The sequence below is a fragment of the Pseudophryne corroboree genome (genome assembly GCF_028390025.1).
Source record: "Pseudophryne corroboree isolate aPseCor3 chromosome 3 unlocalized genomic scaffold, aPseCor3.hap2 SUPER_3_unloc_7, whole genome shotgun sequence".
In the NCBI taxonomy this organism is placed as follows: domain Eukaryota; kingdom Metazoa; phylum Chordata; class Amphibia; order Anura; family Myobatrachidae; genus Pseudophryne; species Pseudophryne corroboree.
This window is the reverse complement of record NW_026967563.1, coordinates 472,679-500,044: the sequence shown is the minus strand read 5'-3', so window position 1 is coordinate 500,044 and position 27,366 is coordinate 472,679. Positions and strand designations below refer to the sequence as shown.

At 46.6% G+C, this 27,366-nt stretch overlaps 2 protein-coding genes across 2 annotated transcripts in view; one reads left to right on the top strand and one right to left on the bottom strand.

Moving 5' to 3' along the window:
- LOC134984605 (zinc finger protein 850-like) overlaps positions 1–27,366 on the bottom strand; it is a 207,107-nt gene that overhangs the window by 122,913 nt on the left and 56,828 nt on the right. The window lies entirely within an intron of this gene.
- Positions 19,580–27,366, top strand: part of LOC134984611 (oocyte zinc finger protein XlCOF7.1-like) — a 39,012-nt gene continuing 31,225 nt past the window's right edge. Inside the window, exons 1-5 of the mRNA XM_063950157.1 lie at positions 19,580–19,662; positions 21,465–21,496; positions 25,670–25,787; positions 25,867–25,968; positions 26,123–26,470. Coding sequence (XP_063806227.1) covers positions 25,715–25,787; positions 25,867–25,968; positions 26,123–26,470 — 523 coding nt within the window. The 5' untranslated portion in view covers positions 19,580–19,662; positions 21,465–21,496; positions 25,670–25,714. The remainder of the gene's footprint in view (positions 19,663–21,464; positions 21,497–25,669; positions 25,788–25,866; positions 25,969–26,122; positions 26,471–27,366) is intronic.

Below are 27,366 nucleotides of genomic sequence, written 5' to 3'. Positions count from 1 at the left end.
TTCCCAGCAGTCACCCCTCCAGTCATCACCCAGACACATCCCCTGGTGTTACTGTATAATGTCCAATTCCCAGCAGTCACCTCTCCAGTCATCACCCAGACACGTTCCCTGGTGTTACTGTATAATGTCCCATTCCCAGCAGTCACCTCTCCAGTCATCACCCAGACACATCCCCTGGTGTTACTGTATAATGCCCCATTCCCAGCAGTCACATCTCCAGTCATCACCCAGACACATCCCCTGGTGTTACTGTATAATGTCCCATTCCCAGCAGTCACCTCTCCAGTCATCACCCAGACACGTCCCCTTGTGTTACTGTATAATGTCCCATTCCCAGCAGTCACCTCTCCAGTCATCACCCAGACACGTCCCCTGGTGTTACTGTATAATGCCCCATTCCCAGCAGTCACCTCTCGTCATCACCCAGACACGTCCCCCGTTGTTACTGTATAATGTCCCATTCTCAGCAGTCACCTCTCCAGACATCACCCAGACACATCCCCTGGTGTTATTGTATAATGTCCCATTCCCAGCAGTCACCTCTCCAGACATCACCCTGACACATCACCTGGTGTTACTGTATAATGCCCCATTCCCAGCAGTCACCTCTCCAGTCATCACCCAGACACGTCCCCCGGTGTTACTGTATAATGTCCCATTCCCAGCAGTCACCTCTCCAGTCATCACCCAGACACGTCCCCTGGTGTTACTGTATAATGTCCCATTCCCAGCAGTCACCTCTCCAGTCATCACCCAGACACATCCCCTGGTGTTACTGTATAATGTCCCATTCCCAGCAGTCACCTCTCCAGTCATCACCCAGACACATCCCCTGGTGTTACTGTATAATGTCCCATTCCCAGCAGTCACCTCTCCAGTCATCACCCCGACACATCACCTGGTGTTACTGTATAATGCCCCATTCCCAGCAGTCACCTCTCCAGTCATCACCCAGACACGTCCCCCGGTGTTACTGTATAATGTCCCATTCCCAGCAGTCACCTCTCCAGTCATCACCCAGACACGTCCCCTGGTGTTACTGTATAATGTCCCATTCCCAGCAGTCACCTCTCCAGTCATCACCCAGACACATCCCCTGGTGTTACTGTATAATACCCCATTCCCAGCAGTCACCTCTCCAGTCATCACCCAGACACGTCCCCCGGTGTTACTGTATAATGTCCCATTACCAGCAGTCACCTCTCCAGACATCACCCAGACACATCCCCTGGTGTTATTGTATAATGCCCCATTCCCAGCAGTCACCTCTCCAGACATCACCCAGACACATCCCCTGGTGTTACTGTATAATGTCCTATTCCCAGCAGTCACCTCTCAAGTCATCACCCTGAGACATCACCTGGTGTTACTGTATAATGCCTCATTCCCAGCAGTCACCTCTCCAGTCATCACCCAGACACGTCCTCCGGTGTTACTGTATAATGTCCCATTCCCAGCAGTCACCTCTCCAGACATCACCCAGACACATCCCCTGGTGTTATTGTATAATGCCCCATTCCCAGCAGTCACCTCTCCAGACATCACCCAGACACATCCCCTGGTGTTACTGTATAATGTCCCATTCCCAGCAGTCACCTCTCCAGTCATCACCCAGACACATCCCCTGGTGTTACTGTATAATGTCCCATTCCCAGCAGTCACCTCTCCAGTCATCACCCAGACACATCCCCTGGTGTTACTGTATAATGCCCCATTCCCAGCAGTCACCTCTCCAGTCATCACCCAGACACGTCTCCTGGTGTTACTGTATAATGTCCCAATCCCAGCAGTTACCTATCCAGTCATCACCCAGTCACATCCCCTGGTGTTACTGTATAATGTCCCATTCCCAGCAGTCACCTCTCCAGTCATCACCCAGACACGTCCCCTGGTGTTACTGTATAATGCCCCATTCCCAGCAGTCACCTCTCCAGACATCACCCAGACACATCCCCTGGTGTTATTGTATAATGCCCAATTCCCAGCAGTCACCTCTCCAGACATCACCCAGACACATCCCAAGGTGTTACTGTATAATGTCCCAATCCCAGCAGTTACCTCTCCAGTTATCACCCAGACACATCCCCTAGTGTTACTGTATAATGTCCCATTCCCAGCAGTCACCTCTCCAGTCATCACCCAAACACGTCCCCTGGTGTTACTGTATAATGTCCCATTCCCAGCAGTCACCTCTCCAGTCATCACCCAGACACGTCCCCTGGTGTTACTGTATAATGTCCCATTCCCAGCAGTCACCTCTCCTGTCATCACCCAGACACGTCCCCTGGTGTTACTGTATAATGCCCCATTCCCAGCAGTCACCTCTCCAGTCATAACCCAGACACGTCCCCTGGTGTTACTGTATAATGTCCCATTCCCAGCAGTCACCTCTCCAGTCATCACCCAGACACGTCCCCTGGTGTTACTGTATAATGTCCCATTCCCAGCAGTCACCTCTCCAGTCATCACCCAGACACGTCCCCTGGTGTTACTGTATAATGTCCCATTCCCAGCAGTCACCTCTCCAGTCATCACCCAGACACGTCCCCTGGTGTTACTGTATAATGTCCCATTCCCAGCAGTCACCTCTCCAGTCATCACCCAGACACGTCCCCTGGTGTTACTGTATAATGTCCCATTCCCAGCAGTCACCTCTCCAGGCATCACTCAGACACGTCCCCTGGTGTTACTGTATAATGTCCCATTCCCAGCAGTCACCTCTCCAGTCATCACCCAGACACATCCCCTGGTGTTACTGTATAATGTCCCATTCCCAGCAGTCACCTCTCCAGTCATCACCCAGACACGTCCCCTGGTGTTACTGTATAATGTCCCATTCCCAGCAGTCACCTCTCCAGTCATCACCCAGTCACATCCCCCAGTGTTACTGTATAATGCCCCATTCCCAGCAGTCACCTCTCCTGTCAGCAGCTGAATGATCTTGTTGGTGAGTTCCAGGATCTTCTGGTCACTGTCTCTCTCATGTATCAGTGAGTGAGGTGGAGGCACTGTGATGGGGCTGTGGGTCCTGCTTAGTCCACCTGAGACACAAGGATTGCTGCTGGGTGTCTCACACTCACCAGAGATCTTCTTCACTACTGTGTAACCCTGCGAAATGGGGGAGACATCAATATCGCTGCAAATACTCCCAGATCCCTTCACCTCCCCAGACACGTCATAGCTCTGTATTATAACTATAAATATAAGTGATGTCATAGTGACACTCCCAGATCCCTTCACCTCCCCAGTCATGTACCTGTACTATAACTATAGATATAAGTGATGTCACTGTGATGGTCCCAGATCCCATCACCTCCCCAGTCATATTCCTGTATTATTACTACAGATATAAGTAATGTAAATGTGACGCTCCCAGATCCCCTCACCTCCCCAGTCATGTCTCTGTATTATTACTAAAGACATAAGTGATGTCACTATGATGCTCCCAGATTCCCTCACCTCCCCAGTCATGTCCCTGTATTATTATAGATATAAGTGATGTTACTGTGATATTCCCAGATGCCCTCACCTCCCCAGTCATGTCCCTGTATTATTACTATAGATATAAGTGACGTCACTGTGATACTCCCAGATCCCCTCACCTCCTCAGTCATGTTCCTGTATTATTATTATTATAGATATTTGATGTCACTGTGACACTCCCAGGAGTCTGATATACATTTGCTTCATACTGCTCCAATTTTCATCTGTTACACATGCCAGGGATATTATGGTCTCTGCTTTAATACATCCTAGATTTTGAGCAATATTTTCAATCCCCACAGTATCCCTTATCCAAAATGCTTGAGGTATTTTGGATATCGGATTATTCCGTATTTTGGAATAATTGCATACTATAATGAGATATCATGGTGATGGGACCCAAGTCTAAGCACAGAATGCATTTATGTTACATATACACCTTATACACACAGCCGGAAGGTAATTTTAGCCAATATTTGTTTATAACTTTGTGCATTGAACAAAGTTTGTGTACATTGAGCCATCAAAAAACAAAGGTTTCAGTATCTCACTCTCACTCAAAAAAGTCTGTATTTCCGAATATTTGGATATGGGATACTCAACCTGTAGTAATAATATGAATTTACTTACCGATAATTCTATTTCTCGTAGTCCGTAGTGGATGCTGGGGACTCCGTAAGGACCATGGGGAATAGCGGCTCCGCAGGAGACAGGGCACAAAAGTAAAAGCTTTAGGATCAGGTGGTGTGCACTGGCTCCTCCCCCTATGACCCTCCTCCAAGCCTCAGTTAGGATACTGTGCCCGGACGAGCGTACACAATAAGGAAGGATTTTGAATCCCGGGTAAGACTCATACCAGCCACACCAATCACACTGTACAACCTGTGATCTGAACCCAGTTAACAGCATGATAACAGCGGAGCCTCTGAAAAGATGGTTCACAACAATAATAACCCGATTTTTGTAACAATAACTATGTACAAGTATTGCAGACAATCCGCACTTGGGATGGGCGCCCAGCATCCACTACGGACTATGAGAAATAGAATTATCGGTAAGTAAATTCTTATTTTCTCTGACGTCCTAAGTGGATGCTGGGGACTCCGTAAGGACCATGGGGATTATACCAAAGCTCCCAAACGGGCGGGAGAGTGCGGATGACTCTGCAGCACCGAATGAGAGAACTCCAGGTCCTCCTCAGCCAGGGTATCAAATTTGTAGAATTTTGCAAACGTGTTTGACCCTGACCAAGTAGCAGCTCGGCAAAGTTGTAAAGCCGAGACCCCTCGGGCAGCCGCCCAAGATGAGCCCACCTTCCTTGTGGAATGGGCATTTACATATTTTGGCTGTGGCAGGCCTGCCACAGAATGTGCAAGCTGAATTGTACTACACATCCAACTAGCAATCGTCTGCTTAGAAGCAAGAGCACCCAGTTTGTTGGGTGCATACAGGATAACAGCAAGTCAGTTTTCCTGACTCCAGCCGTCCTGGAAACCTATATTTTCAGGGCCCTGACAACACCTAGCAACTTGGAGTCCTCCAAGTCCCTAGTAGCCGCAGGTACCACAATAAGCTGGTTCAGGTGAAACGCTGACACCACCTTAGGGAGAAACTGGGGACGAGTCCGCAGCTCTGCCCTGTCCGAATGGACAATCAGATATGGGCTTTTGTGAGACAAAGCCGCCAATTCTGACACTCGCCTGGCCGAGGCCAGGGCCAACAGCATGGTCACTTTCCATGTGAGATATTTCAAATCCACAGATTTGAGTGGTTTAAACCAATGTGATTTGAGGAATCCCAGAACTACGTTGAGATCCCACGGTGCCACTGGAGGCACAACCGGGGGCTGTATATGTAGTACTCCTTTGACAAAAGTTTGGACTTCAGGAACTGAAGCCAATTCTTTCTGGAAGAAAATCGACAGGGCCGAAATTTGAACCTTAATGGACCCCAATTTGAGGCCCATAGACACTCCTGTTTGTAGGAAATGCAGGAATCGACCGAGTTGAAATTCCTCCGTGGGGGCCTTCCTGGCCTCACACCATGAAACATATTTTCGCCAAATGCGATGATAATGTTGTGCGGTCACCTCCTTCCTGGCTCTGACCAGGGTAGGGATGACCTCTTCCGGAATGCCTTTTTCCCTTAGGATCCGGCGTTCAACCGCCATGCCGTCAAACGCAGCTGCGGTAAGTCTTGGAACAGACATGATCCTTGCTGAAGCAAGTCCCTTCTTAGTATCTCTTGAAGTTCCGGGTACCAAGTACTTCTTGGCCAATCCGGAGCCACGAGTATAGTTCTTACTCCTCTCCGTCTTATAATTCTAAGTACCTTGGGTATGAGAGGCAGAGGAGGGAACACATACACCGACTGGTACACCCACGGTGTTACCAGAGCGTCCCAGCTATTGCCTGAGGGTCTCTTGACCTGGCGCAATATCTGTCCAGTTTTTTGTTCAGACGGGACGCCATCATGTCCACCTTTGGTCTTTCCCAACGGTTCACAATCATGTGGAAGACTTCCAGATGAAGTCCCCACTCTCCCGGGTGGAGGTCGTGCCTGCTGAGGAAGTCTGCTTCCCAGTTGTCCACTCCCGGAATGAACACCGCTGACAGTGTTATCACATGATTTTTCGCCCAGCGAAGAATCCTTGCTGCCATTGCCCTCCTGCTTCTTGTGCCGCCCTGTCTGTTTACGTGGGCGACTGCCGTGATGTTGTCCGACTGGATCAGCACCGGTTGACTTTGAAGCAGAGGTCTTCCTAGGCTCAGAGCATTGTAAATTGCCCTTAGCTCCAGTATATTTATGTGGAGAGAAGTCTCCAGACTTGACCACACTCCTTGGAAATTTCTTCCCTGTGTGACTGCTCCCCAGCCTCTCAGGCTGGCATCCGTGGTCACCAGGACCCAGTCCTGAATGCCGAATCTGCTGCCCTCTAGTAGATGAGCACTCTGCAGCCACCACAGAAGAGACACCCTTGTCCTTGGAGACAGGATTATCCGCTGATGCATCTGAAGATGCGATCCGGACCATTCGTCCAGCAGATCCCACTGAAAAATTCTTGCGTGAAATCTGCCGAATGGAATCGCTTCGTAAGAAGCCACCATTTTTCCCAGGACTCTTGTGCATTGATGCACTGACACTTGGCCTGGTTTTAGGAGGTTTCTGACTAGCTCGGATAACTCCCTGGCTTTCTCCTCCGGGAGAAACACCTTTTTCTGGACTGTGTCCAGAATCATCCCTAGGAACAGCAGACGTGTCGTCGGAATCAGCTGCGATTTTGGAATATTTAGAATCCACCCGTTCTGTCGTAGAACTACTTGAGATAGTGCTACTCCGACCTCCAACTGTTCTCTGGACCTTGCCCTTATCAGGAGATCGTCCAAGTAAGGGATAATTAAGACGCCTTTTCTTTGAAGAAGAATCATCATTTCGGCCATTACCTTGGTAAAGACCCGGGGTGCCGTGGACAATCCAAACGGCAGCGTCTGAAACTGATAGTGACAGTTCTGTACCACGAACCTGAGGTACCCTTGGTGAGAAGGGCAAATTGGGACATGGAGGTAAGCATCCTTGATGTCCAGGGACACCATATAGTCCCCTTCTTCCTGGTTCGCTATCACTGCTCTGAGTGACTCCATCTTGATTTGAACCTTTGTATGTAAGTGTTCAAAGATTTCAGATTTAGAATAGGTCTCACCGAGCCGTCTGGCTTCAGTACCACAAATAGTGTGGAATAATACCCCTTTCCTTGTTGTAGGAGGGGTACTTTGATTATCACCTGCTGGGAATACAGCTTGTGAATTGTTTCCAATACTGCCTCCCTGTCGGAGGGAGACGTTGGTAAAGCAGACTTCAGGAACCTGCGAGGGGGAGACGTCTCGAATTTCCAATCTGTACCCCTGGTATACTACTTGTAGGATCCAGGGGTCCACTTGCGAGTGAGACCACTGCGCGCTGAAACTCTTGAGACGACCCCCCACCGCACCTGAGTCCGCTTGTACGGCCCCAGCGTCATGCTGAGGACTTGGCAGAAGCGGTGGAGGGCTTCTGTTCCTGGGAAGGGGCTGCCTGCTGCAGTCTTCTTCCCTTTCCTCTACCCCTGGGCAGATATGACTGGCCTTTTGCCCGCTTGCCCTTATGGGGACGAAAGGACTGAGGCTGAAAAGACGGTGTCTTTTTCTGCTGAGATGTGACTTGGGGTAAAAAAGGTGGATTTTCCAGCTGTTGCCGTGGCCACCAGGTCCGATGGACCGACCCCAAATAACTCCTCCCCCTTATACGGCAATACTTCCATGTGCCGTTTGGAATCTGCATCACCTGACCACTGTCGTGTCCATAAACATCTTCTGGCAGACATGGACATCGCACTTACTCTTGATGCCCGAGTGCAAATATCCCTCTGTGCATCTCGCATATATAGAAATGCATCTCTATAGTCAATAAAATACTGTCCCTGTCAAGGGTATCAATATTTTCAGTCAGGGAATCCGACCAAGCCACCCCAGCGCTGCACATCCAGGCTGAGGCGATCGCTGGTCGCAGTATAACACCAGTATGTGTGTATATACTTTTTAGGATATTTTCCAGCCTCCTATCAGCTGGCTCCTTGAGGGCGGCCGTATCTGGAGACGGTAACGCCACTTGTTTTGATAAGCGTGTGAGCGCCTTATCCACCCTAGGGGGTGTTTCCCAACGCGCCCTAACTTCTGGCGGGAAAGGGTATAACGCCAATAATTTTCTATCGGGGGAAACCCACGCATCATCACACACTTCATTTAATTTATCTGATTCAGGAAAAACTACAGGTAGTTTTTTCACACCCCACATAATACCCTTTTTTGTGGTACTTGTAGTATCAGAAATATGTAACACCTCCTTCATTGCCCTTAACATGTAACGTGTGGCCCTAATGGAAAATACGTTTGTTTCTTCACCGTCGACACTGGAGTCAGTGTCCGTGTCTGTGTCGACCGACTGAGGTAATGGGCGTTTTAAAGCCCCTGACGGTGTTTGAGACGCCTGGACAGGTACTAATTGGTTTGCCGGCCGTCTCATGTCGTCAACCGACCTTGCAGCGTGTTGACATTATCACGTAATTCCCTAAATAAGCCATCCATTCCGGTGTCGACTCCCTAGAGAGTGACATCACCATTACAGGCAATTGCTCAGCCTCCTCACCAACATCGTCCTCATACATGTCGACACACACGTACCGACACACAGCACACACACAGGGAATGCTCTGATAGAGGACAGGACCCCACTAGCCCTTTGGGGAGACAGAGGGAGAGTTTGCCAGCGCACACCAAAATGCTATAATTATACAGGGACAACCTTATATAAGTGTTTTCCCTTATAGCATCTTAATATATTATAATATCGCCACATAAAATGCCACCCCTCTCTGTTTTAACCCTGTTTCTGTAGTGCAGTGCAGGGGAGAGCCTTCCTAGCAGCGGAGCTGTGTAGGAAAATGGCGCTGTGTGCTGAGGAGAATAGGCCCCGCCCCCTTTTCGGCGGGCTTCTTCTCCCGTTTTTCTGACAACCTGGCAGGGGTTAAATACATCCATATAGCCCCAGAGGCTATATGTGATGTATTTTTAGCCAGCATAGGTACTTTCATTGCTGTCCAGGGCGCCCCCCCCAGCGCCCTGCACCCTCAGTGACCGCAGTGTGAAGTGTGCTGAGAGCAATGGCGCACAGCTGCAGTGCTGTGCGCTACCTTAAGAAGACTGAAAAGTCTTCAGCCGCCGATTTCTGGACCTCTTCTGTCTTCAGCATCTGCAAGGGGTCGGCGGCGCGGCTCCGGTGACCATCCAGGCTGTACCTGTGATCGTCCCTCTGGAGCTAGTGTCCAGTAGCCTAAGAAGCCAATCCATCCTGCACGCAGGTGAGTTCACTTCTTCTCCCCTAAGTCCCTCGTTGCAGTGAGCCTGTTGCCAGCAGGACTCACTGAAAATAAAAAACCTAACAAAACTTTTACTCTAAGCAGCTCTTTAGGAGAGCCACCTAGATTGCACCCTTCTCGGCCGGGCACAAAAACCTAACTGAGGCTTGGAGGAGGGTCATAGGGGGAGGAGCCAGTGCACACCACCTGATCCTAAAGCTTTTACTTTTGTGCCCTGTCTCCTGCGGAGCCGCTATTCCCCATGGTCCTTACGGAGTCCCCAGCATCCACTTAGGACGTCATAGAAAATAACATTCAAAACTCATGTCGACCTTTTGATCTGCAGACCTAGAACATGTCGACCTAAAGACCCTGTCGACCTAGACACCCTGTCGACCTAGTTACTGTCGACCAATAGTGGTCGACCTAGACACCGTCGACTTTCAATACCACACCCTAAACAAATAGCATCTGCATTGCCTAGCCAAAGTCTATGTGTGTCTGTGAGTGACATGTGTGGTCATGCTGCTCACCTTTCTGTGATATAATCACTGTCCTATTAGTCCAGATGTCCAAACACTTGCTGCTACTTCTGGTAATACTGGCTTCTGTGCATACTGCTGTGCTAAACCTTCTGCTGGGTGTTGTGTAGGTGCAGCTGCAGCAGCACTGTTGTTATTCAGCTCTCACTCAGCAATACTCATGAGTCAGTACATCTCTGCTGCCACAGGGGGCACTGCTGTGCTCAGACATGGAGTGGACTCACTCTGTGGAGCTGATACTGAGCTGCATTGTCCTGACGACTCATCAGTCACTCTCCTTGTAAGTACAAAGGATAATAATTAATTATCAGAGAGCGCATATAGCTTTATAGCTCAAATTTATTGCATATGTATTAAAAATAAATAATATTAAATAAAGTAAACACATGTACAAAATAATAACAATCAATAAAAAATCAATAAAAAATTCCCCCTGCTGCAGCGGATACCTGGACACTAGTTCTATGTCCAGATTAATAGCACTTGGTATAACCTTATTAGCAATTAAAAAGTCCAGAACGGTATACCGTCCAATTTAAGAACAATTTTTGATGCTTGCTGTTTGAATTCAGCTGTAGGTATTTTCCACTTGTTAATAGAGATCTCCTTGTATATCTGATAACAGCAGGCTTTCCACTCCGTTAATTACTGCCGCTGAACGGCCAAGACCTTTAAATGCTTATGCTCCGGTATCTGTGTCAAAATTACCTTTTCCATCCACTCTCACTGTGCTAATAGGCCATACTTGCAAAAATGTCCACTTTATACTCACAGCCAGGAGTATATCCTTTAATTATCCGTGGACGGCCCCCGTTGTAGGTCTCAGTCACAGTTGCGAGGAGAGCACCTTTAGCGAGGTGCACCGGAGAGTCTCTGAAGCCGATCAGCATGCAAACGGATACAGCATCGAAAAGTATTACTTGACCATAAGCCGCTAGTAGCAGGAAGGACACCAATGTGAAACCGCACATTGGTGAAACCTGGCTGTGAGTATAAAGTGGACATTTTTGCAAGTATGGCCTATTAGCACAGTGAGAGTGGATGGAAAAGGTAATTTTGACACAGATACCGGAGCATAAGCATTTAAAGGTCTTGGCCGTTCAGCGGCAGTAATTAACGGAGTGGAAAGCCTGCTGTTATCAGATATACAAGGAGATCTCTATTAACAAGTGGAAAATACCTACAGCTGAATTCAAACAGCAAGCATCAAAAATTGTTCTTAAATTGGACGGTATACCGTTCTGGACTTTTTAATTGCTAATAAGGTTATACCAAGTGCTATTAATCTGGACATAGAACTAGTGTCCAGGTATCCGCTGCAGCAGGGGCTATTTTTTATTGATTTTTTATTGATTGTTATTATTTTGTACATGTGTTTACTTTATTTACTATTATTTATTTTTAATACATATGCAATAAATTTGAGCTATAAAGCTATATGCGCTCTCTGATAATTAATTATTATCCTTTGTACTATTTTTCTGTGTGGATAGGTCAGTACTGTCCAGTTGAGAGCTGCTTAGTTCAACACATATGACCCATATTATATAAACTAGGTGGTCGTGACGCGCTGGAATTATTTGTTTCTTGTTCTCCTTGTAAGTAGTTCAGTGATTCATTACAGATCACTGATCAGATCTCTGACTCATACAGCCATACGAGTCAGTGCAGTACCTCTAAGCTACCATGTGTGGCACTGCTGTCCTCAGGCATATGCATTGTATGGAGGTGATACTGAGCTGTATATAGCCATGATTCATCCCCCCAGTATATTAGGTAACAAGCTACACTCCCAATCAGCTAAAGACGCAGTGCTGAGTCCCTGTAGGGTCAGATGACTCCACACAAGACACAGGGGGATATGTACTATGCCCCTTCAAGTGACATAAAGTGGAGCAGTTGCCCCTAGCAACCAATCAGCTTCTGTCACGTTATATACTGTTGAAGATAAATGACAGAAGCTGATTGGTTACTTTAAAACATCTCCACTTTCTCTCTCTCTAAGGTCTGTTACATTGCGGCAAAGGGACTTTTTTTCTTTTAATTATTGTATTTCAAAAGCAGAAAAAGTGACTTATGAGGTTACTCTGAATTTGGGTCACTTGCATATTATGAAGTAAATAGGAGTACCACCAATGGGAGTAATATGGCAGAGATACGTATGTCACTATAAGGTTGTTATATAACTTATTGCTTTTCTTACATATAAAACAATCTGACATATTACACACATCTGATCATTTACTCCTACAATGAGCTAGTGTTAGAAATCCCTCCTCTATGTGTAATAGTCTAGACTAGTTCTACATCCAATCACTCCTCTCAGTCTCAGAGTCAGTGAGTGACAGGATGAACTACATGAACTAAACTTCTGATAGAACTAGATTTCCCATCACTGCCCTCACCCTCCCATACGCCGCAGCCCCGCCCCCTCTTCCTCCCATACGTCACAGCCCCGCCTCCTCTTCCTCCAATATGTCACAGCCCCACCCCCTTTTCATCCCATACGCCACAGCCCCGCCCCCTCTTCCTCCCATACGCCACAGCCCAACCCCCTCTTCCTCCCATACGCCACAGCCCCGCCCCCTCTTCCTCCCATACGCCACAGCCCCGTCTCCTCTTCCTCCCATATGTCACAGCCTCACCCCCTCTTCCTCCCATACGCCGCAGCACAACCCCGCCCCCTATCCCTCCTATTGGCAGCAGCCCAGTCCCCGCCCACAGCTGCCTCCTGCACAGCGCATGGGATCAGCCACCAGCCCGGCCCACTCTCTCATAGGCTGCAGCATCCCGTCACTCAGCCAGCACCGCCCCTGTCTCTAGCTATTGGTCGCAGGGTCCAGTAACTCAGTCACCTTTCTCCCGCTCATTGCTCGCAGTCCAGCCCCCTCTCCCTCCCAACACGTCATGATGAGTGACGGGACGCTCAAATCAATGGCGGGTAGAATGGGAGGGGCTGGATGATGAGTATCTGCGGCCTGTGTCGGGAGACTGGGCGGGGCTGCTCCTGGTTGCTTAGTGACTGCGGCTGTCCCTACCCATAATCCCATGCACTATGCACACATAGGGGGAGGTATACACACATAGGGGGCGGTATATACACATAGGGGGAGGTATACACACATAGGGGGCGGTATACACACATAGTGGGACGGTATACACATAGGAGGTGCGGTATACACACATAGGAGGGCGGTATACACACATAGGGGGGCGGTATACACACATAGGGGGCGGTATACACACATAGGGGGCAGTATACACACATAGGGGGCGGTATACACACATAGGGGGCGGTATACACACATAGGGGGAGGTATACACACATAGGGGGCGGTATATACACATAGGGGGAGGTATACACACATAGGGGGAGGTATACACACATAGGGGGCGGTATACACACATAGTGGGACGGTATACACATAGAGGTGCGGTATACACACATAGGGGGGCGGTATACACACATAGGGGGGCGGTATACACACATAGGGGGGCGATGTATCTGTGGGGGTTGGTGCCGACTTCCCGCTTATTTAGTGTGCTATAATGTGAATTTCACCTTGTACTGTGTGCTATAATGTGAAAGAGGCACCAGTACTAGATAGTATAAGGGGTTCTACTACACTAAACATGCCCCCTTTTAAGTGACCACGCCCCCTTTTCTGGAGCGCACGCGCATGATTGAGTCCTTGACTTTTGCATACCCCCACTTCAAAATTTCCACTTTGACCACTGATGCTACCCCTGTATATTATGACAACACAGGCCGCTCCCCCTGTATACTATGACAGCACAGGATGCTACCCCCTGTATACTATAACAGCACAGGCTGCTCCCCTGTATACTATGACAGTATAATCTGCTACCCCTGTATATTATGACAACACAGGCTGCTCCCCCTGTATACTATGACAGCACAGGATGCTACCCCCTGTATACTATAACAGCACAGGCTGCTCCCCTGTATACTATGACAGCACAGGATGCTACCCCCTGTATATTATGACAACACTGGCCGCTCCTCCTGTATACTATAACAGCACAGGCTGCTCCCCTGTATACTATGACAGCACAGGATGCTACCCCTGTATATTATGACAACACAGGCCGCTCCCCCTGTATACTATGACAGCACAGGATGCTACCCCCTGTATACTATAACAGCACAGGCTGCTCCCCTGTATACTATGACAGTATAATCTGCTACCCCTGTATATTATGACAACACAGGCTGCTCCCCCTGTATACTATGACAGCACAGGATGCTACCCCCTGTATACTATAACAGCACAGGCTGCTCCCCTGTATACTATGACAGCACAGGATGCTACCCCCTGTATATTATGACAACACTGGCCGCTCCTCCTGTATACAATGACAGCACAGGATGCTACCCCTCTATATTATGACAACACAGGCTGCTCCCCCTGTATACTATGACAGCACAGGATGCTACCCCCTGTATACTATAACAGCACAGGCTGCTCCCCTGTATACTATGACAGTATAATCTGCTACCTCTGTATATTATGACAACACAGGCCACTCTCCCTCAATACGATGACAACACAGGCCGCTACCACTGTATATAACAACACAGGCCGCTACCCCTGTATACTATGACAGCACAGGATGCGACCCCTGTATATTATGACAACACAGGCCACTCTCCCTCTATACCAGGCCTGGCCAACCTGTGGCTCTACAGATGTTGTGAAACTACACATCCCAGCATGCCCTGCCACACTTTTAGCATTCCCTAATATTAAAACTGTGGCAAAGCATGATGGGACTTGTAGTTTTACAACAGCTGGAGAGCCACAGGTTGGCCAGGCCTGCTCTATACAATGACAACACAGGATGCTAACCCTGTATATAACAACACAGGCCGCTACCCCTGTATATTATGACAGCACAGGATGCTCCCCCTGTATATTATGATAACACAGGACACTCCCCCTGTATATTATGACAACACAGGATGCTACCCCTGTATATTATGACAGCACAGGATGCTACCATTGTATACTATAACAGCACAGGATGCTACCCCCTGTATTTTATGACAACACAGGCTGCTCCTCCTGTATACTATGACAGCACAGGATGCTACCCCTGTATATTATGACAACACGGGCCGCTCCTCCTGTATACTATGACAGCACAGGATGCTACCCCTGTATATTATGACAACATAGGCTGCTCCTCCTGTATACTATGACATCACAGGATGCTAACCCTGTATATTATGGCAACACAGGATGCTACCCCTGTATATTATGACAACACAGGCCACTCCCCCTGTATATTATGACAACACAGGCCACTCCCCCTGTATATTATGACAACACAGGCCACTCCCCCTGTATATTATGACAACACAGGCCGCTCCCCCTGTATATTATGACAGCACAGGATCCTACCCCTGTATATTATGACAACACAGGCTGCTCCTCCTGTATACTATGACATCACAGGATGCTAACCCTGTATATTATGGCAACACAGGATGCTACCCCTGTATATTATGACAACACAGGCCACTCCCCCTGTATATTATGACAACACAGGCCACTCCCCCTGTATATTATGACAACACAGGCCACTCCCCCTGTATATTATGACAACACAGGCCGCTCCCCCTGTATATTATGACAGCACAGGATCCTACCCTTGTATATTATGACAACACAGGCCGCTCCTCCTGTATACTATGACAGCACAGGATGCTACCCCTGTATATTATGACAGCACAGGATCCTACCCCTGTATATTATGACAACACAGGCTGCTCCTCCTGTATACTATGACATCACAGGATGCTAACCCTGTATATTATGGCAACACAGGATGCTACCCCTGTATATTATGACAACACAGGCCACTCCCCCTGTATATTATGACAACACAGGCCACTCCCCCTGTATATTATGACAACACAGGCCACTCCCCCTGTATATTATGACAACACAGGCCGCTCCCCCTGTATATTATGACAGCACAGGATCCTACCCTTGTATATTATGACAACACAGGCCGCTCCTCCTGTATACTATAACAGCACAGGATGCTACCCCTGTATACTATGACAATACAGGCCACTCCCCCTGTATATTATGACAATACAGGCCAATCCCCCTGTCTATTATGACACTACAGGTCGCTCCCCCTGTATACTATGACAGCACAGGATGTTACCCCTGTATATTATGACAACACAGGTCGCTCCCCCTGTATACTATGACAGCACAGGATGTTACCCCTGTATATTATGACAACACAGGCCGCTCCTCCTGTATACTATAACAGCACATTATGCTACCCCCTGTATTTTATGACAACACAGGCCGCTTCTCCTGTATATTATGACAACACAGGCTGCTCCCCTGTATACTAAGACAACACAGGCCACTCTCCCTGTATATTATGACAACACAGGCAGCTCCCCCTGTATACTATGACAACATAGGATGCTACCCCTGTATATTATGACAACACAGGCCGCTCCTCCTGTATACTATGACAGCACAGGATGCTACCCCTGTATATTATGACAACACAGGCCGCTCCCCCTGTATACTATAACAGCACAGGCTGCTCCCCTGTATACTATGACAGTATAATCTGCTACCCCTGTATATTATGACAACACAGGCCACTCTCCCTCAATACGATGACAACACAGGCCGCTACCACTGTATATAACAACACAGGCCGCTACCCCTGTATACTATGACAGCACAGGATGCTACCCCTGTATATTATGGCAACACAGGATGCTACCCCTGTATATTATGACAACACAGGATGCTACCCCTGTATATTATGACAACACAGGCCACTCCCCTGTATATTATGACAACACAGGCCACTCCCCCTGTATATTATGACAACACAGGCCACTCTCCCTCAATACAATGACAACACAGGATGCTAACCCTGTATATAACAACACAGGCCGCTACCCCTGTATACAATGACGGCACAGGATGCTATCCCTGTATATTATGACAATACAGGCCACTCCCCCTGTATACTATGACAGCACAGGATGCTCCCCCTGTATATTATGACAACACAGGACACTCCCTCTGTATATTATGACAACACAGGATGCTACCCCTGTATATTATGACAGCACAGGATGCTACCATTGTATACTATAACAGCACAGGATGCTACCCCCTGTATTTTATGACAACACAGGCCGCTCCTCCTGTATACTATGACAGCACAGGACACTCCCCCTGTATATTATGACAACACAGGATGCTACCCCTATATACTATAACAGCACAGGCTGCTCCCCTGTATACTATGACAGTATAAGCTGCTACCCCTGTATATTATGACAACACAGGCCGCTCCTCCTGTATAGTATGACAGCACAGGATGCTACCCCTGTATATTATGACAACACGGGCCGCTCCTCCTGTATACTATGACAGCACAGGATGCTACCCCTGTATATTATGACAACACAGGCCACTCCCCCTGTATACTATGACAGCACAGGATGCTACCCCTGTATATTATGACAACATAGGCTGCTCCTCCTGTATACTATGACATCACAGGATGCTAACCCTGTATATTATGGCAACACAGGATGCTACCCCTGTATATTATGACAACACAGGCCACTCCCGCTGTATATTATGACAACACAGGCCACTCCCCCTGTATATTATGACAACACAGGCCACTCTCCCTCTATACAATGACAACACAGGATGCTAACCCTGTATATAACAACACAGGCCGCTACCCCTGTATACTATGACAGCACAGGATGCTCCCCCTGTATATTATGACAACACAGGACACTCCCCCTGTATATTATGACAACACAGGATGCTACCCCTGTATATTATGACAGCACAGGATGCTACCATTGTATACTATAACAGCACAGGATGCTACCCCCTGTATTTTATGACAACACAGGCCGCTCCTCCTGTATAGTATGACAGCACAGGATGCTACCCCTGTATATTATGACAACACGGGCCGCTCCTCCTGTATACTATGACAGCACAGGATGCTACCCCTGTATATTATGACAACATAGGCTGCTCCTCCTGTATTCTATGACATCACAGGATGCTAACCCTGTATATTATGGCAACACAGGATGCTACCCCCTGTATATTATGACAACACAGGCCACTCCCCCTGTATATTATGACAACACAGGCCGCTCCCCCTGTATATTATGACAACACAGGCCGCTCCCCCTGTATATTATGACAGCACAGGATCCTACCCTTGTATATTATGACAACACAGGCCGCTCTACCTGTATACTAAGACAACACAGGCTGCTCCCCCTGTATACTATGGCAACACAGGATGCTACCCCTGTATATTATGACAACACAGGCCACTCCCCCTGTATATTATGACAACACAGGCCACTCCCCCTGTATATTATGACAACACAGGCCGCTCCCCCTGTATATTATGACAGCACAGGATCCTACCCTTGTATATTATGACAACACAGGCCGCTCTACCTGTATACTAAGACAACACAGGCTGCTCCCCCTGTATACTATGGCAACACAGGATGCTACCCCTGTATATTATGACAACACAGGCCACTCCCCCTGTATATTATGACAGCACAGGATCCTACCCTTGTATATTATGACAACACAGGCCGCTATACCTGTATACTAAGACAACACAGGCTGCTTCCCCTGTATACTATGACAACATAGGCTGCTCCCGCTGTATACTATGACAGCTCACGATGCTACCCCTGTATATTATGACAACACATGCCACTCCTTCTGTATAGAAAGACATTACATGCCGCTCACCCTATATAATAATAGTAACAAGACACCACAGGCACTTACCCCTGTATAAAAGGGCAACACAGGCTGCTCCCCCTGTGTAGTAGGATGTCATAATCCACTACCCCTGTATCGGAGGATGCCCCAGGTCGCTTCCCCTGTAGTGTAGTACAACACATAGCGCTCCCCTGTATAGTACAATGCCATTATATGTATAGAATAACGGTAGCGGCGGTGTCTTCTCCACCTGTATTACGGTAACGGCGGGGTCTGCGCCACCTGTATTACGGTAACGGCGGAATCTGCGCCACCTGTATTACGGTAACGGCGGGGTGTGCGCCACCTGTATTACGGTAACGGCGGGGTCTGCGCCACCTGTATTATGGTAATAGGACACTAGAGTGTCAGCCACCTGTACAGGGATAATGCAGCACCAGAGGCTGCTCCAGCTGCACTATAACAAGGCACCAGAGGCTGCTCCCCCTGTAGTACAGAACCTGACACCAGAGCTGCTCAGCCTATAGAATAATAATAATAATATCATTACCTGCTGCCAGACACAGCAATGGCTGCTCTCTGCTCCTGCTGCCTTGTGGGAATGATAGAAGGAAGGCGGAGCTCAGACCAGGGGAAAATGGCCGCCGCTCCTGAAGTCATTACACGGCCAGGGAACCTATTGCTGCTGCAGCTGATGCCGGACTGGTCTACCAGATAATGGCCGCCGGCCTCCTGCACTGAGGACATGTATTGTAATAGTCATTACAGAGGGCGGGGCTGTGGGAGGGGTGTACGAGGGGAGGGGCCAGTAACCTGTAAGCAGCTTTTGCCAATCATGCCCTGCTTCCTGCCTGTGCGTTCCACCTGACTTCCGGACTGTGCGTTCCACATGCAGGAAGTGAGTTTTCATCGACTGCTGCTGCCTCCCAGTGTCCGTGGAGATCAGGTAATGGCGTCTTACTATACAGGGGGAGCAGCCTGTGGTGTCCTGATATTATTATTATACAGGGGGAGCAGCCTGTGGTGTCCTGTTATTATTATACAGGGGGAGCAGCCTGTGGTGTTCTGTTATTAATACTATACAGGGGGAGCAGCCTGTGTTGTCCTGTTGTTGTTATTATTATACAGTGGGAGCAGCCTATGGTGTCCTGTTATTATTATACAGAGGGAGCGGCCTGTGGTGTCCTGTTGTTGTTGTTATTATTATTATTATACAGGGGGAGCAGCCTGTGGTGTCCTATTATTATTATACAGGGGGAGCAGCATGTGGTGTCCTGTTTTTATTATTTTACAGGAGGAGCAGCCTGTGGTGTCCTGTTATTATTATTATTGTTATACAGGAGGAGCAGCCTGTGGTGTCCTGTTATTATTAGTGTTATACAGGTGGAGCAGGTTTTTGTGTACAGTTATTATTATACAGGGACACCAGCTTGTGGTGTCCTGGTATTATTATTATTATGTGTTGGGAGTGGTGGTGATGTCCTACAATACAGGAGGAATGGTCTGATGTGTCCTGCTTTTAAAGACATCTATTATTATTTTTATACTGGGGTGCAGCCTTTAGTGTCATTATTATTATTATTAATTTTATTATATGTAATTGTGAGGATTGAAAATATTGCTCAGTATGAAGCAAATGTATATCAGACTCCTGGGAGTGTCACTGTGACATCACTTATATCTATAGTAATAATACAGGGACATGACTGGGGAGGTGAGGGGAACTGGGAGTGTCACAGTGACATCACTTATATCTATAGTAATAATACAGGGACATGACTGGGGAGGTGAGGGGATCTGGGAGTGTCACTGTGACATCACTTATATCTATAGTAATAATACAGGGACATGACTGGGGAGGTGAGGGGAACTGGGAGCGTCACAGTGACATCACTTATATCTATAGTAATAATACAGGGGCATGACTGGGGAGGTGAGGGGAACTGGGAGTGTCACATTGACATCACTTATATCTATAGTAATAATACAGGGACATGACTGGTGAGGTGAGGGGAACTGGGAGCGTCACAGTGACATCACTTATATCTATAGTAATAATACAGGGGCATGACTGGGGAGGTGAGGGGAACTGGGAGTGTCACAGTGACATCACATATCTATTGTAATAATATAGAGACATGACTGGTGAGGTGAGGGGATCTGGGAGCGTCACAGTGACGTCACTTATATCTATAGTAATAATACAGGGACATGACTGGTGAGGTGAGGGGAACTGGGAATGTCACAGTGGCATCACATATCTATAGTAATAATACAGGGACATGACTGGTGAGGTTTGGGGAACTGGGAGCGTCACAGTGACATCACATATCTATAGTAATAATACAGGGACATGACTGGTGAGGTGAGGGGAACTGGGAGCGTCACAGTGACATCACTTATGTCTATAGTAATAATACAGGGACATGACTGGTGAGGTGAGGGGAACTGGCAGTGTCACAGTGACATGACATATCTATAGTAATAATACAGGAACATGACTGGGGAGTTGAGGGGAACTGGGAGTGTCACAGTGACATCACATATCTATAGTAATATAACCCCTCTTTTACCTAGGGGTACAGTGTATATGTGCAACGTGCCTCCACCAAAGCTATTTAGAGCCCAATACTCTAATTGCTTAAGAAATACCCTACCCCTGTAGTGGTCGCCTATAACATTAGTATGTGATGTAACCAGATAGGACTATGCACATTTACCTATCGTACCTTTCCTTTGTGATTTCAGGCTCTTCCACAGATACTGAGACAGTTCCACCGGTAAGTATACTGGTTTTATATGTAAGAAGTTATAGGCCACCTTATACAGTTATATCATATAATACTCAAACCATGAACCATTCTAATAATATACCTCACCTATACATAATAATATACCCCACCTATACATAATAATATACCCCACCTATACATAATAATATATCCCACCTATACATAATAATATACCCCACCTATACATAATATACCCCACCTATACATAATAATATACCCCACCTATACATAATAATATACCTCACCTATACATAATAATATACTCCACCTATACATAATAATATACCCCTCCTATACATAATAATATACCCCACCTATACATTATAATATACCCCACCTATACATAATAATATACCTCACCTATACATAATAATATAACCCACCTATACATAATAATATACCCCGCCTATACATAATAATATACTCCACCTATACATAATAATATACCCCACCTATACATAATAATATACTCCACCTATACATAATAATATACCCCACCTATACATAATAATATACCCCACCTATACATAATAATATACCCCACCGATACATAATAATATACCCCACCTATACATAATAATATACCCCACCTATACATAATAATATACCCCACCGATACATAATAATATACCTCACCTATACATAATAATATACTCCACCTATACATAATAATATACCCCACCTATACATTATAATATACCCCACCTATACATAATAATATACCTCACCTATACATAATAATATAACCCACCTATACATAATAATATACCCCACCTATACATAATAATATACCTCACCTATACATAATAATATAACCCACCTATACATAATAATATACCCCACCTATACATAATAATATACCCCACCTATACATAATAATATACCCCACCTATACATAATAATATACCCCACCTATACATAATAATATACCCCACCTATACATAATAATATACCCCACCTATACATAATAATATACCTCACCTATACATAATAATATACCCCACCTATACATAATAATATACCCCACCTATACATAATAATATACCTCACCTATACATAATAATATACCCCACCTATACATAATAATATACTCCACCTATACATAATAATATACCCCACCTATACATGATAATATACCCCACCTATACATAATAATATACCCCACCTATATATAATAATAATATACCCCACCTATACATAATAATATACACCACCTATACATAATAATATACACCACCTATACATAATAATATACACCACCTATACATAATAATATACCCCACCTATACATAATAATATACCCCACCTATACATAATAATATACCCCACCTATACATAATAATATACCCCACCTATACATAATAATATACCCCACCTATACATAATAATATACCCCACCTATACATAATAATACACCCCACCTATACATAATAATATACCCCACCTATACATAATAATATACCCCACCTATACATAATAATACACCCCACCTATACATAATAATATACCCCACCTATACATAATAATATACCCCACCTATACATAATAATATACCCCACCTATACATAATAATACACCCCACCTATACATAATAATATACCCCACCTATACATAATAATATACCCCACCTATACATAATAATACACCCCACCTATACATAATAATATACCCCACCTATACATAATAATATACCCCACCTATACATAATAATATACCCCACCTATACATAATAATATACCCCACCTATACATAATAATACACCCCACCTATACATAATAATATACCCCACCTATACATAATAATATACCCCACCTATACATAATAATATACCCCACCTATACATAATAATATACCCCTCCTATACATAATAATATACCCCACCTATACATAATATACCCCACCTATACATAATAATATACCCCACCTATACATAATAATATACCCCACCTATACATAAGGTAATGCATGCAATACAAAGAATACGATTCCACAAGAAAGTTGTGGGGCTGTGTTTGAAAAACCACCCGGGTTCTCTTACTATAATCGTGCACTGTTGGGGCCCTTTCATGTCTGTGTATAAGAAGTACTCTTGGTTATATGGGTATCTACTTGGAGTAATTGTCCTCACGATTGTTGAGCAATCCCTACTTCACGGCAATGAATAGCATGGTTTCCATGGAAGATCTAATTGTAGCGCTCCTAGACAACCTGAAACAGGAAGGTAGTACGTGGAGCTGTCCACCCTGGAATCCCTGACACCCGTGGTCTACTCGTTACATATAGTGGGGTGATGATCTGTGTTACCTGTCCCAGTATAAGCATAGCCCCACTGTAGATCCGTGGGGGTGGCTCCAGAACATACAGAAGTCCCCCTTATTGGCACCTGTCTCTGATAGGTGAGGGGTGCTTAGTCTCCCTAGTGTATCATTTCCAAGTTTAGGTGACCCTGCGCCCTCTCTGAGCTGCTTTCATCATTATACACCACCGCACTCTATGACTGCTACCCGGCTGGTCATTATCTAATGGATATGGAGTCTCTAGAGGTGATATTTATACTCCTCCAATCCACCGATGTTGCTGGTCCCTGTGCTACTGTGCTGGGGGCTGGTACTTTAATAGTTAAAGGCTGATAAGGGAGTATGCAGATTAGCAGGATTTATATGGGGGCATCCAGCACTTACAATGATAGTGTGCCCGGTCTGGCCCTCCCCCCGACTCCGCCTCCACCAACAACCGGGCTCTTCCTGCAGGTTGGATGGGATGAGGGGCACAGCTCTGCCTTGGGGGGGAAGCTGTCTGCTACTGCTGGACTCCTGGTAGCTGCTGCCTGCACTGCGTTCTCCTCCCATGTACTAGCCTGCCCCGCCAGCACTCCGCCTCCCAGCACTCTCCATGACAACCAGGTACCGGGACGTCCCTGCTCGGCGTCCACCAGCGGAAATTAACACAGCGCTTCTCACACGCAGCAGAAGACATCCAATTCCTTTCCCCCACAGGGGCTCTCTCACTCGCAGGGAACCGCCTTCCTGTAAGCTCCCTTGTCTCAGCCGCCAGCCTTTTTCTCTCCCCTTAGTCAGCCCACCAACAAAACCGCCACTACACGCGCCCAGCCACCTCTCTCAGCACACGGACCTCTGGAAGCTTCTCCACGATCTCCCCCGCGCACTGCGCGCTTACCAGAGTCCCCTCACCTTCAGCAGGCACAGAATAATAACATGCATAAACACTATACATTATTGGATCACTAGAAAGATCCAAGTTATTATCACATATATGGTATACATCAGTTGGCAGCATCTCTATTACCTTTATAGATCTACACATTCATTCATTGATTTGCCCCCTCATAGTGTCCCAAGGCCTTCAAATCACTAGAGTACTACAGTAATAATACAGGGACATGACTGGGGAGGTGAGGGGATCTGGGAGCGTCACAATAACATCACTTATATCTATAGTAATAATACAGGGACATGACTGGGGAGGTGAGGGGATCTGGGAGCGTCACAATATCGTCACCTATATCTATAGTAATAATACAGGGACATGACTGGGGAGGTGAGGGGATCTGGGAGCGTCACAATAACATCACTTATATCTATAGTAATAATACAGGGACATGACTGGGGAGGTGAGGGGATCTGGGAGCGTCACAATATCGTCACCTATATCTATAGTAATAATACAGGGACATGACTGGGGAGGTGAGGGGATCTGGGAGCATCACAATAACGTCACTTCTATCTATAGTAATAATACAGGGACATGACTGGGGTCTGAGGAGACTTGGGAGTACAGTAACACCAGGATATGTGTCTGGGTGATGACTGGAGAGGTGACTGCTGGGAATGGGACATAATACAGTAACACCAGGGGATGTGTCTGGGTGATGACTGTATCACTGTGTGTGTCAGGTTCCTATAAGACAGAGCTGGCCAAACTAGTCCTCGAGATCTACCAACAGTTCACATTTTCCAGACCACCTAGCTGGTGCACAGGTGTAGTCATTACTAATTAAGATGTGCTGAATTCATTCCTAAATGACAATTCTACAGATCTCCAGGAGGCCTGGAAAACATGAACTGTTGGTAGATCTTGAGGACCGGTTTGGCCAGCCCTGCTATAAGGTGTCAGGATGTCACTGTCTATGTCTCCATACAGGAGGAGGAGTATATAGAGGAACACAGGGGTCTGTATGAGGACGTGATGATGGAGAATCACCGGCCCCTCACATCACTGGGTAAGAGGAGACTGTCCTGTATTGTACAGGGAAGAGCAGGTATGGGGGCCCCTATATACACACATCATCTGATAATCCCATATATACATTGTACTCAGTCACTGTGTGTCTCCTACAGATGGGCCCAGTAACAGAGATACCCCAGAGAGATGTCCCCGTCCTCTGTATTCCCAGGACTGTACAGAGGAGAATCACAGGATCCCACAGGAGGATCAGGTAGGTGGGCTATGGGTTCTCACCAATAAACCTAAGTGACTGTCACTATATGATCTGTAGAGGAGCTGTGTGTCTTATACACTGATATTATACTGTTTCACCTCAGTTTAATCAAACAGTATGCAAATGTCTTTGTATTTTTTGGGTTATTTAGGTAGAACGTCTTTCTCGTATAAAGGCAGAAGATATAGAGGAAGAAGAAGAAACGTATGTGACTGATATTAAGGTAGAAGATACAGAGGGAGAAGAAGAGACGTATGTGACTTATATGAAGGCAGAAGATACAGAGGGAGAAGAAGAGACATATGTGGCTGATATAAAGGCAGAAGATATAGAGGGAGAAGAAGAGACGTATGTGACTGATATAAAGGCAGAAGATATAGAGGGAGAAGAAGAGACGTATGTGACTGATATAAAGGCAGAAAGTATAGAGGGAGAAGAAGAGACGTATGTGAGGGGTGATCAGCAGTGTAAGGAAGAGGAGATCCCTACAGATATCAGCACAGGTGAGTAATAAACACTTATTACAGAAAAGAGTCACATATTCTCCTTGGTCAGTCACTACAGCAATCTCTTATACTACACCCTCCTCTGTCAGTACAAACTAATGAGGAATATGTATTTTCCCAGTGGGGGAGTCAGGAGCCATCAGCCCCTATTATACTCCTGCTCGCCCCCTCACATCATGTCACTGTGTGTTACCAGCCCAGAGATCTGACCAGTCTCCTCCCCACACTCTCTGGTGGATCTCAGACATCAAGAGCCATCAGCACCTATTATACTTCTGCTCTCCTCCTCACATCATGTCACTGTGTGTTACCAGCCCAGAGATCTGACCAGTCTCCTCCCCACACTCTCTGGTATATCTCATACATCAGGAGCCATCAGCTCCTATTATACTCCTCTCCCCCTCACATCATGTCACTGTGTGTTACCAGCCCAGAGATCTGACCAGTCTCTTCCCCACACTCTCTGGTGTATCTCGTACATCAGGAGCCATCAGCCTCTATTATTCTCCTTCTCTCCCCCTCACATCATGTCACTGTGTGGTACCTATGTTTTCACCTGCAGGGTTCACAGTAGTATCCACAGGATATACATTGGGATATGAGGTATCGTCAGCGGATTGGCAGTAATGATCAAAAGGTTTCGGCCTCCCAGAATGCAACAGGCCAGTCTCCTATATCCCGCCTCCTGGCTCAGGGAATTCAGTTTTTTTGTTGGTGCGGCAGGAGCTAGACCACGATCTTTGGACTGCTGATTTTGGAAGCCCTAAGCTCGTTATTAAATTTATTTTTGTTGTCTTAACTTTTTTGAGCGAGTTTTCTAAAAAGCGTCTTACACGCCACCTTAGAATGAGTCGCTCCAACAACTTCCCGCCCGGCCACGACAACGCTTACGC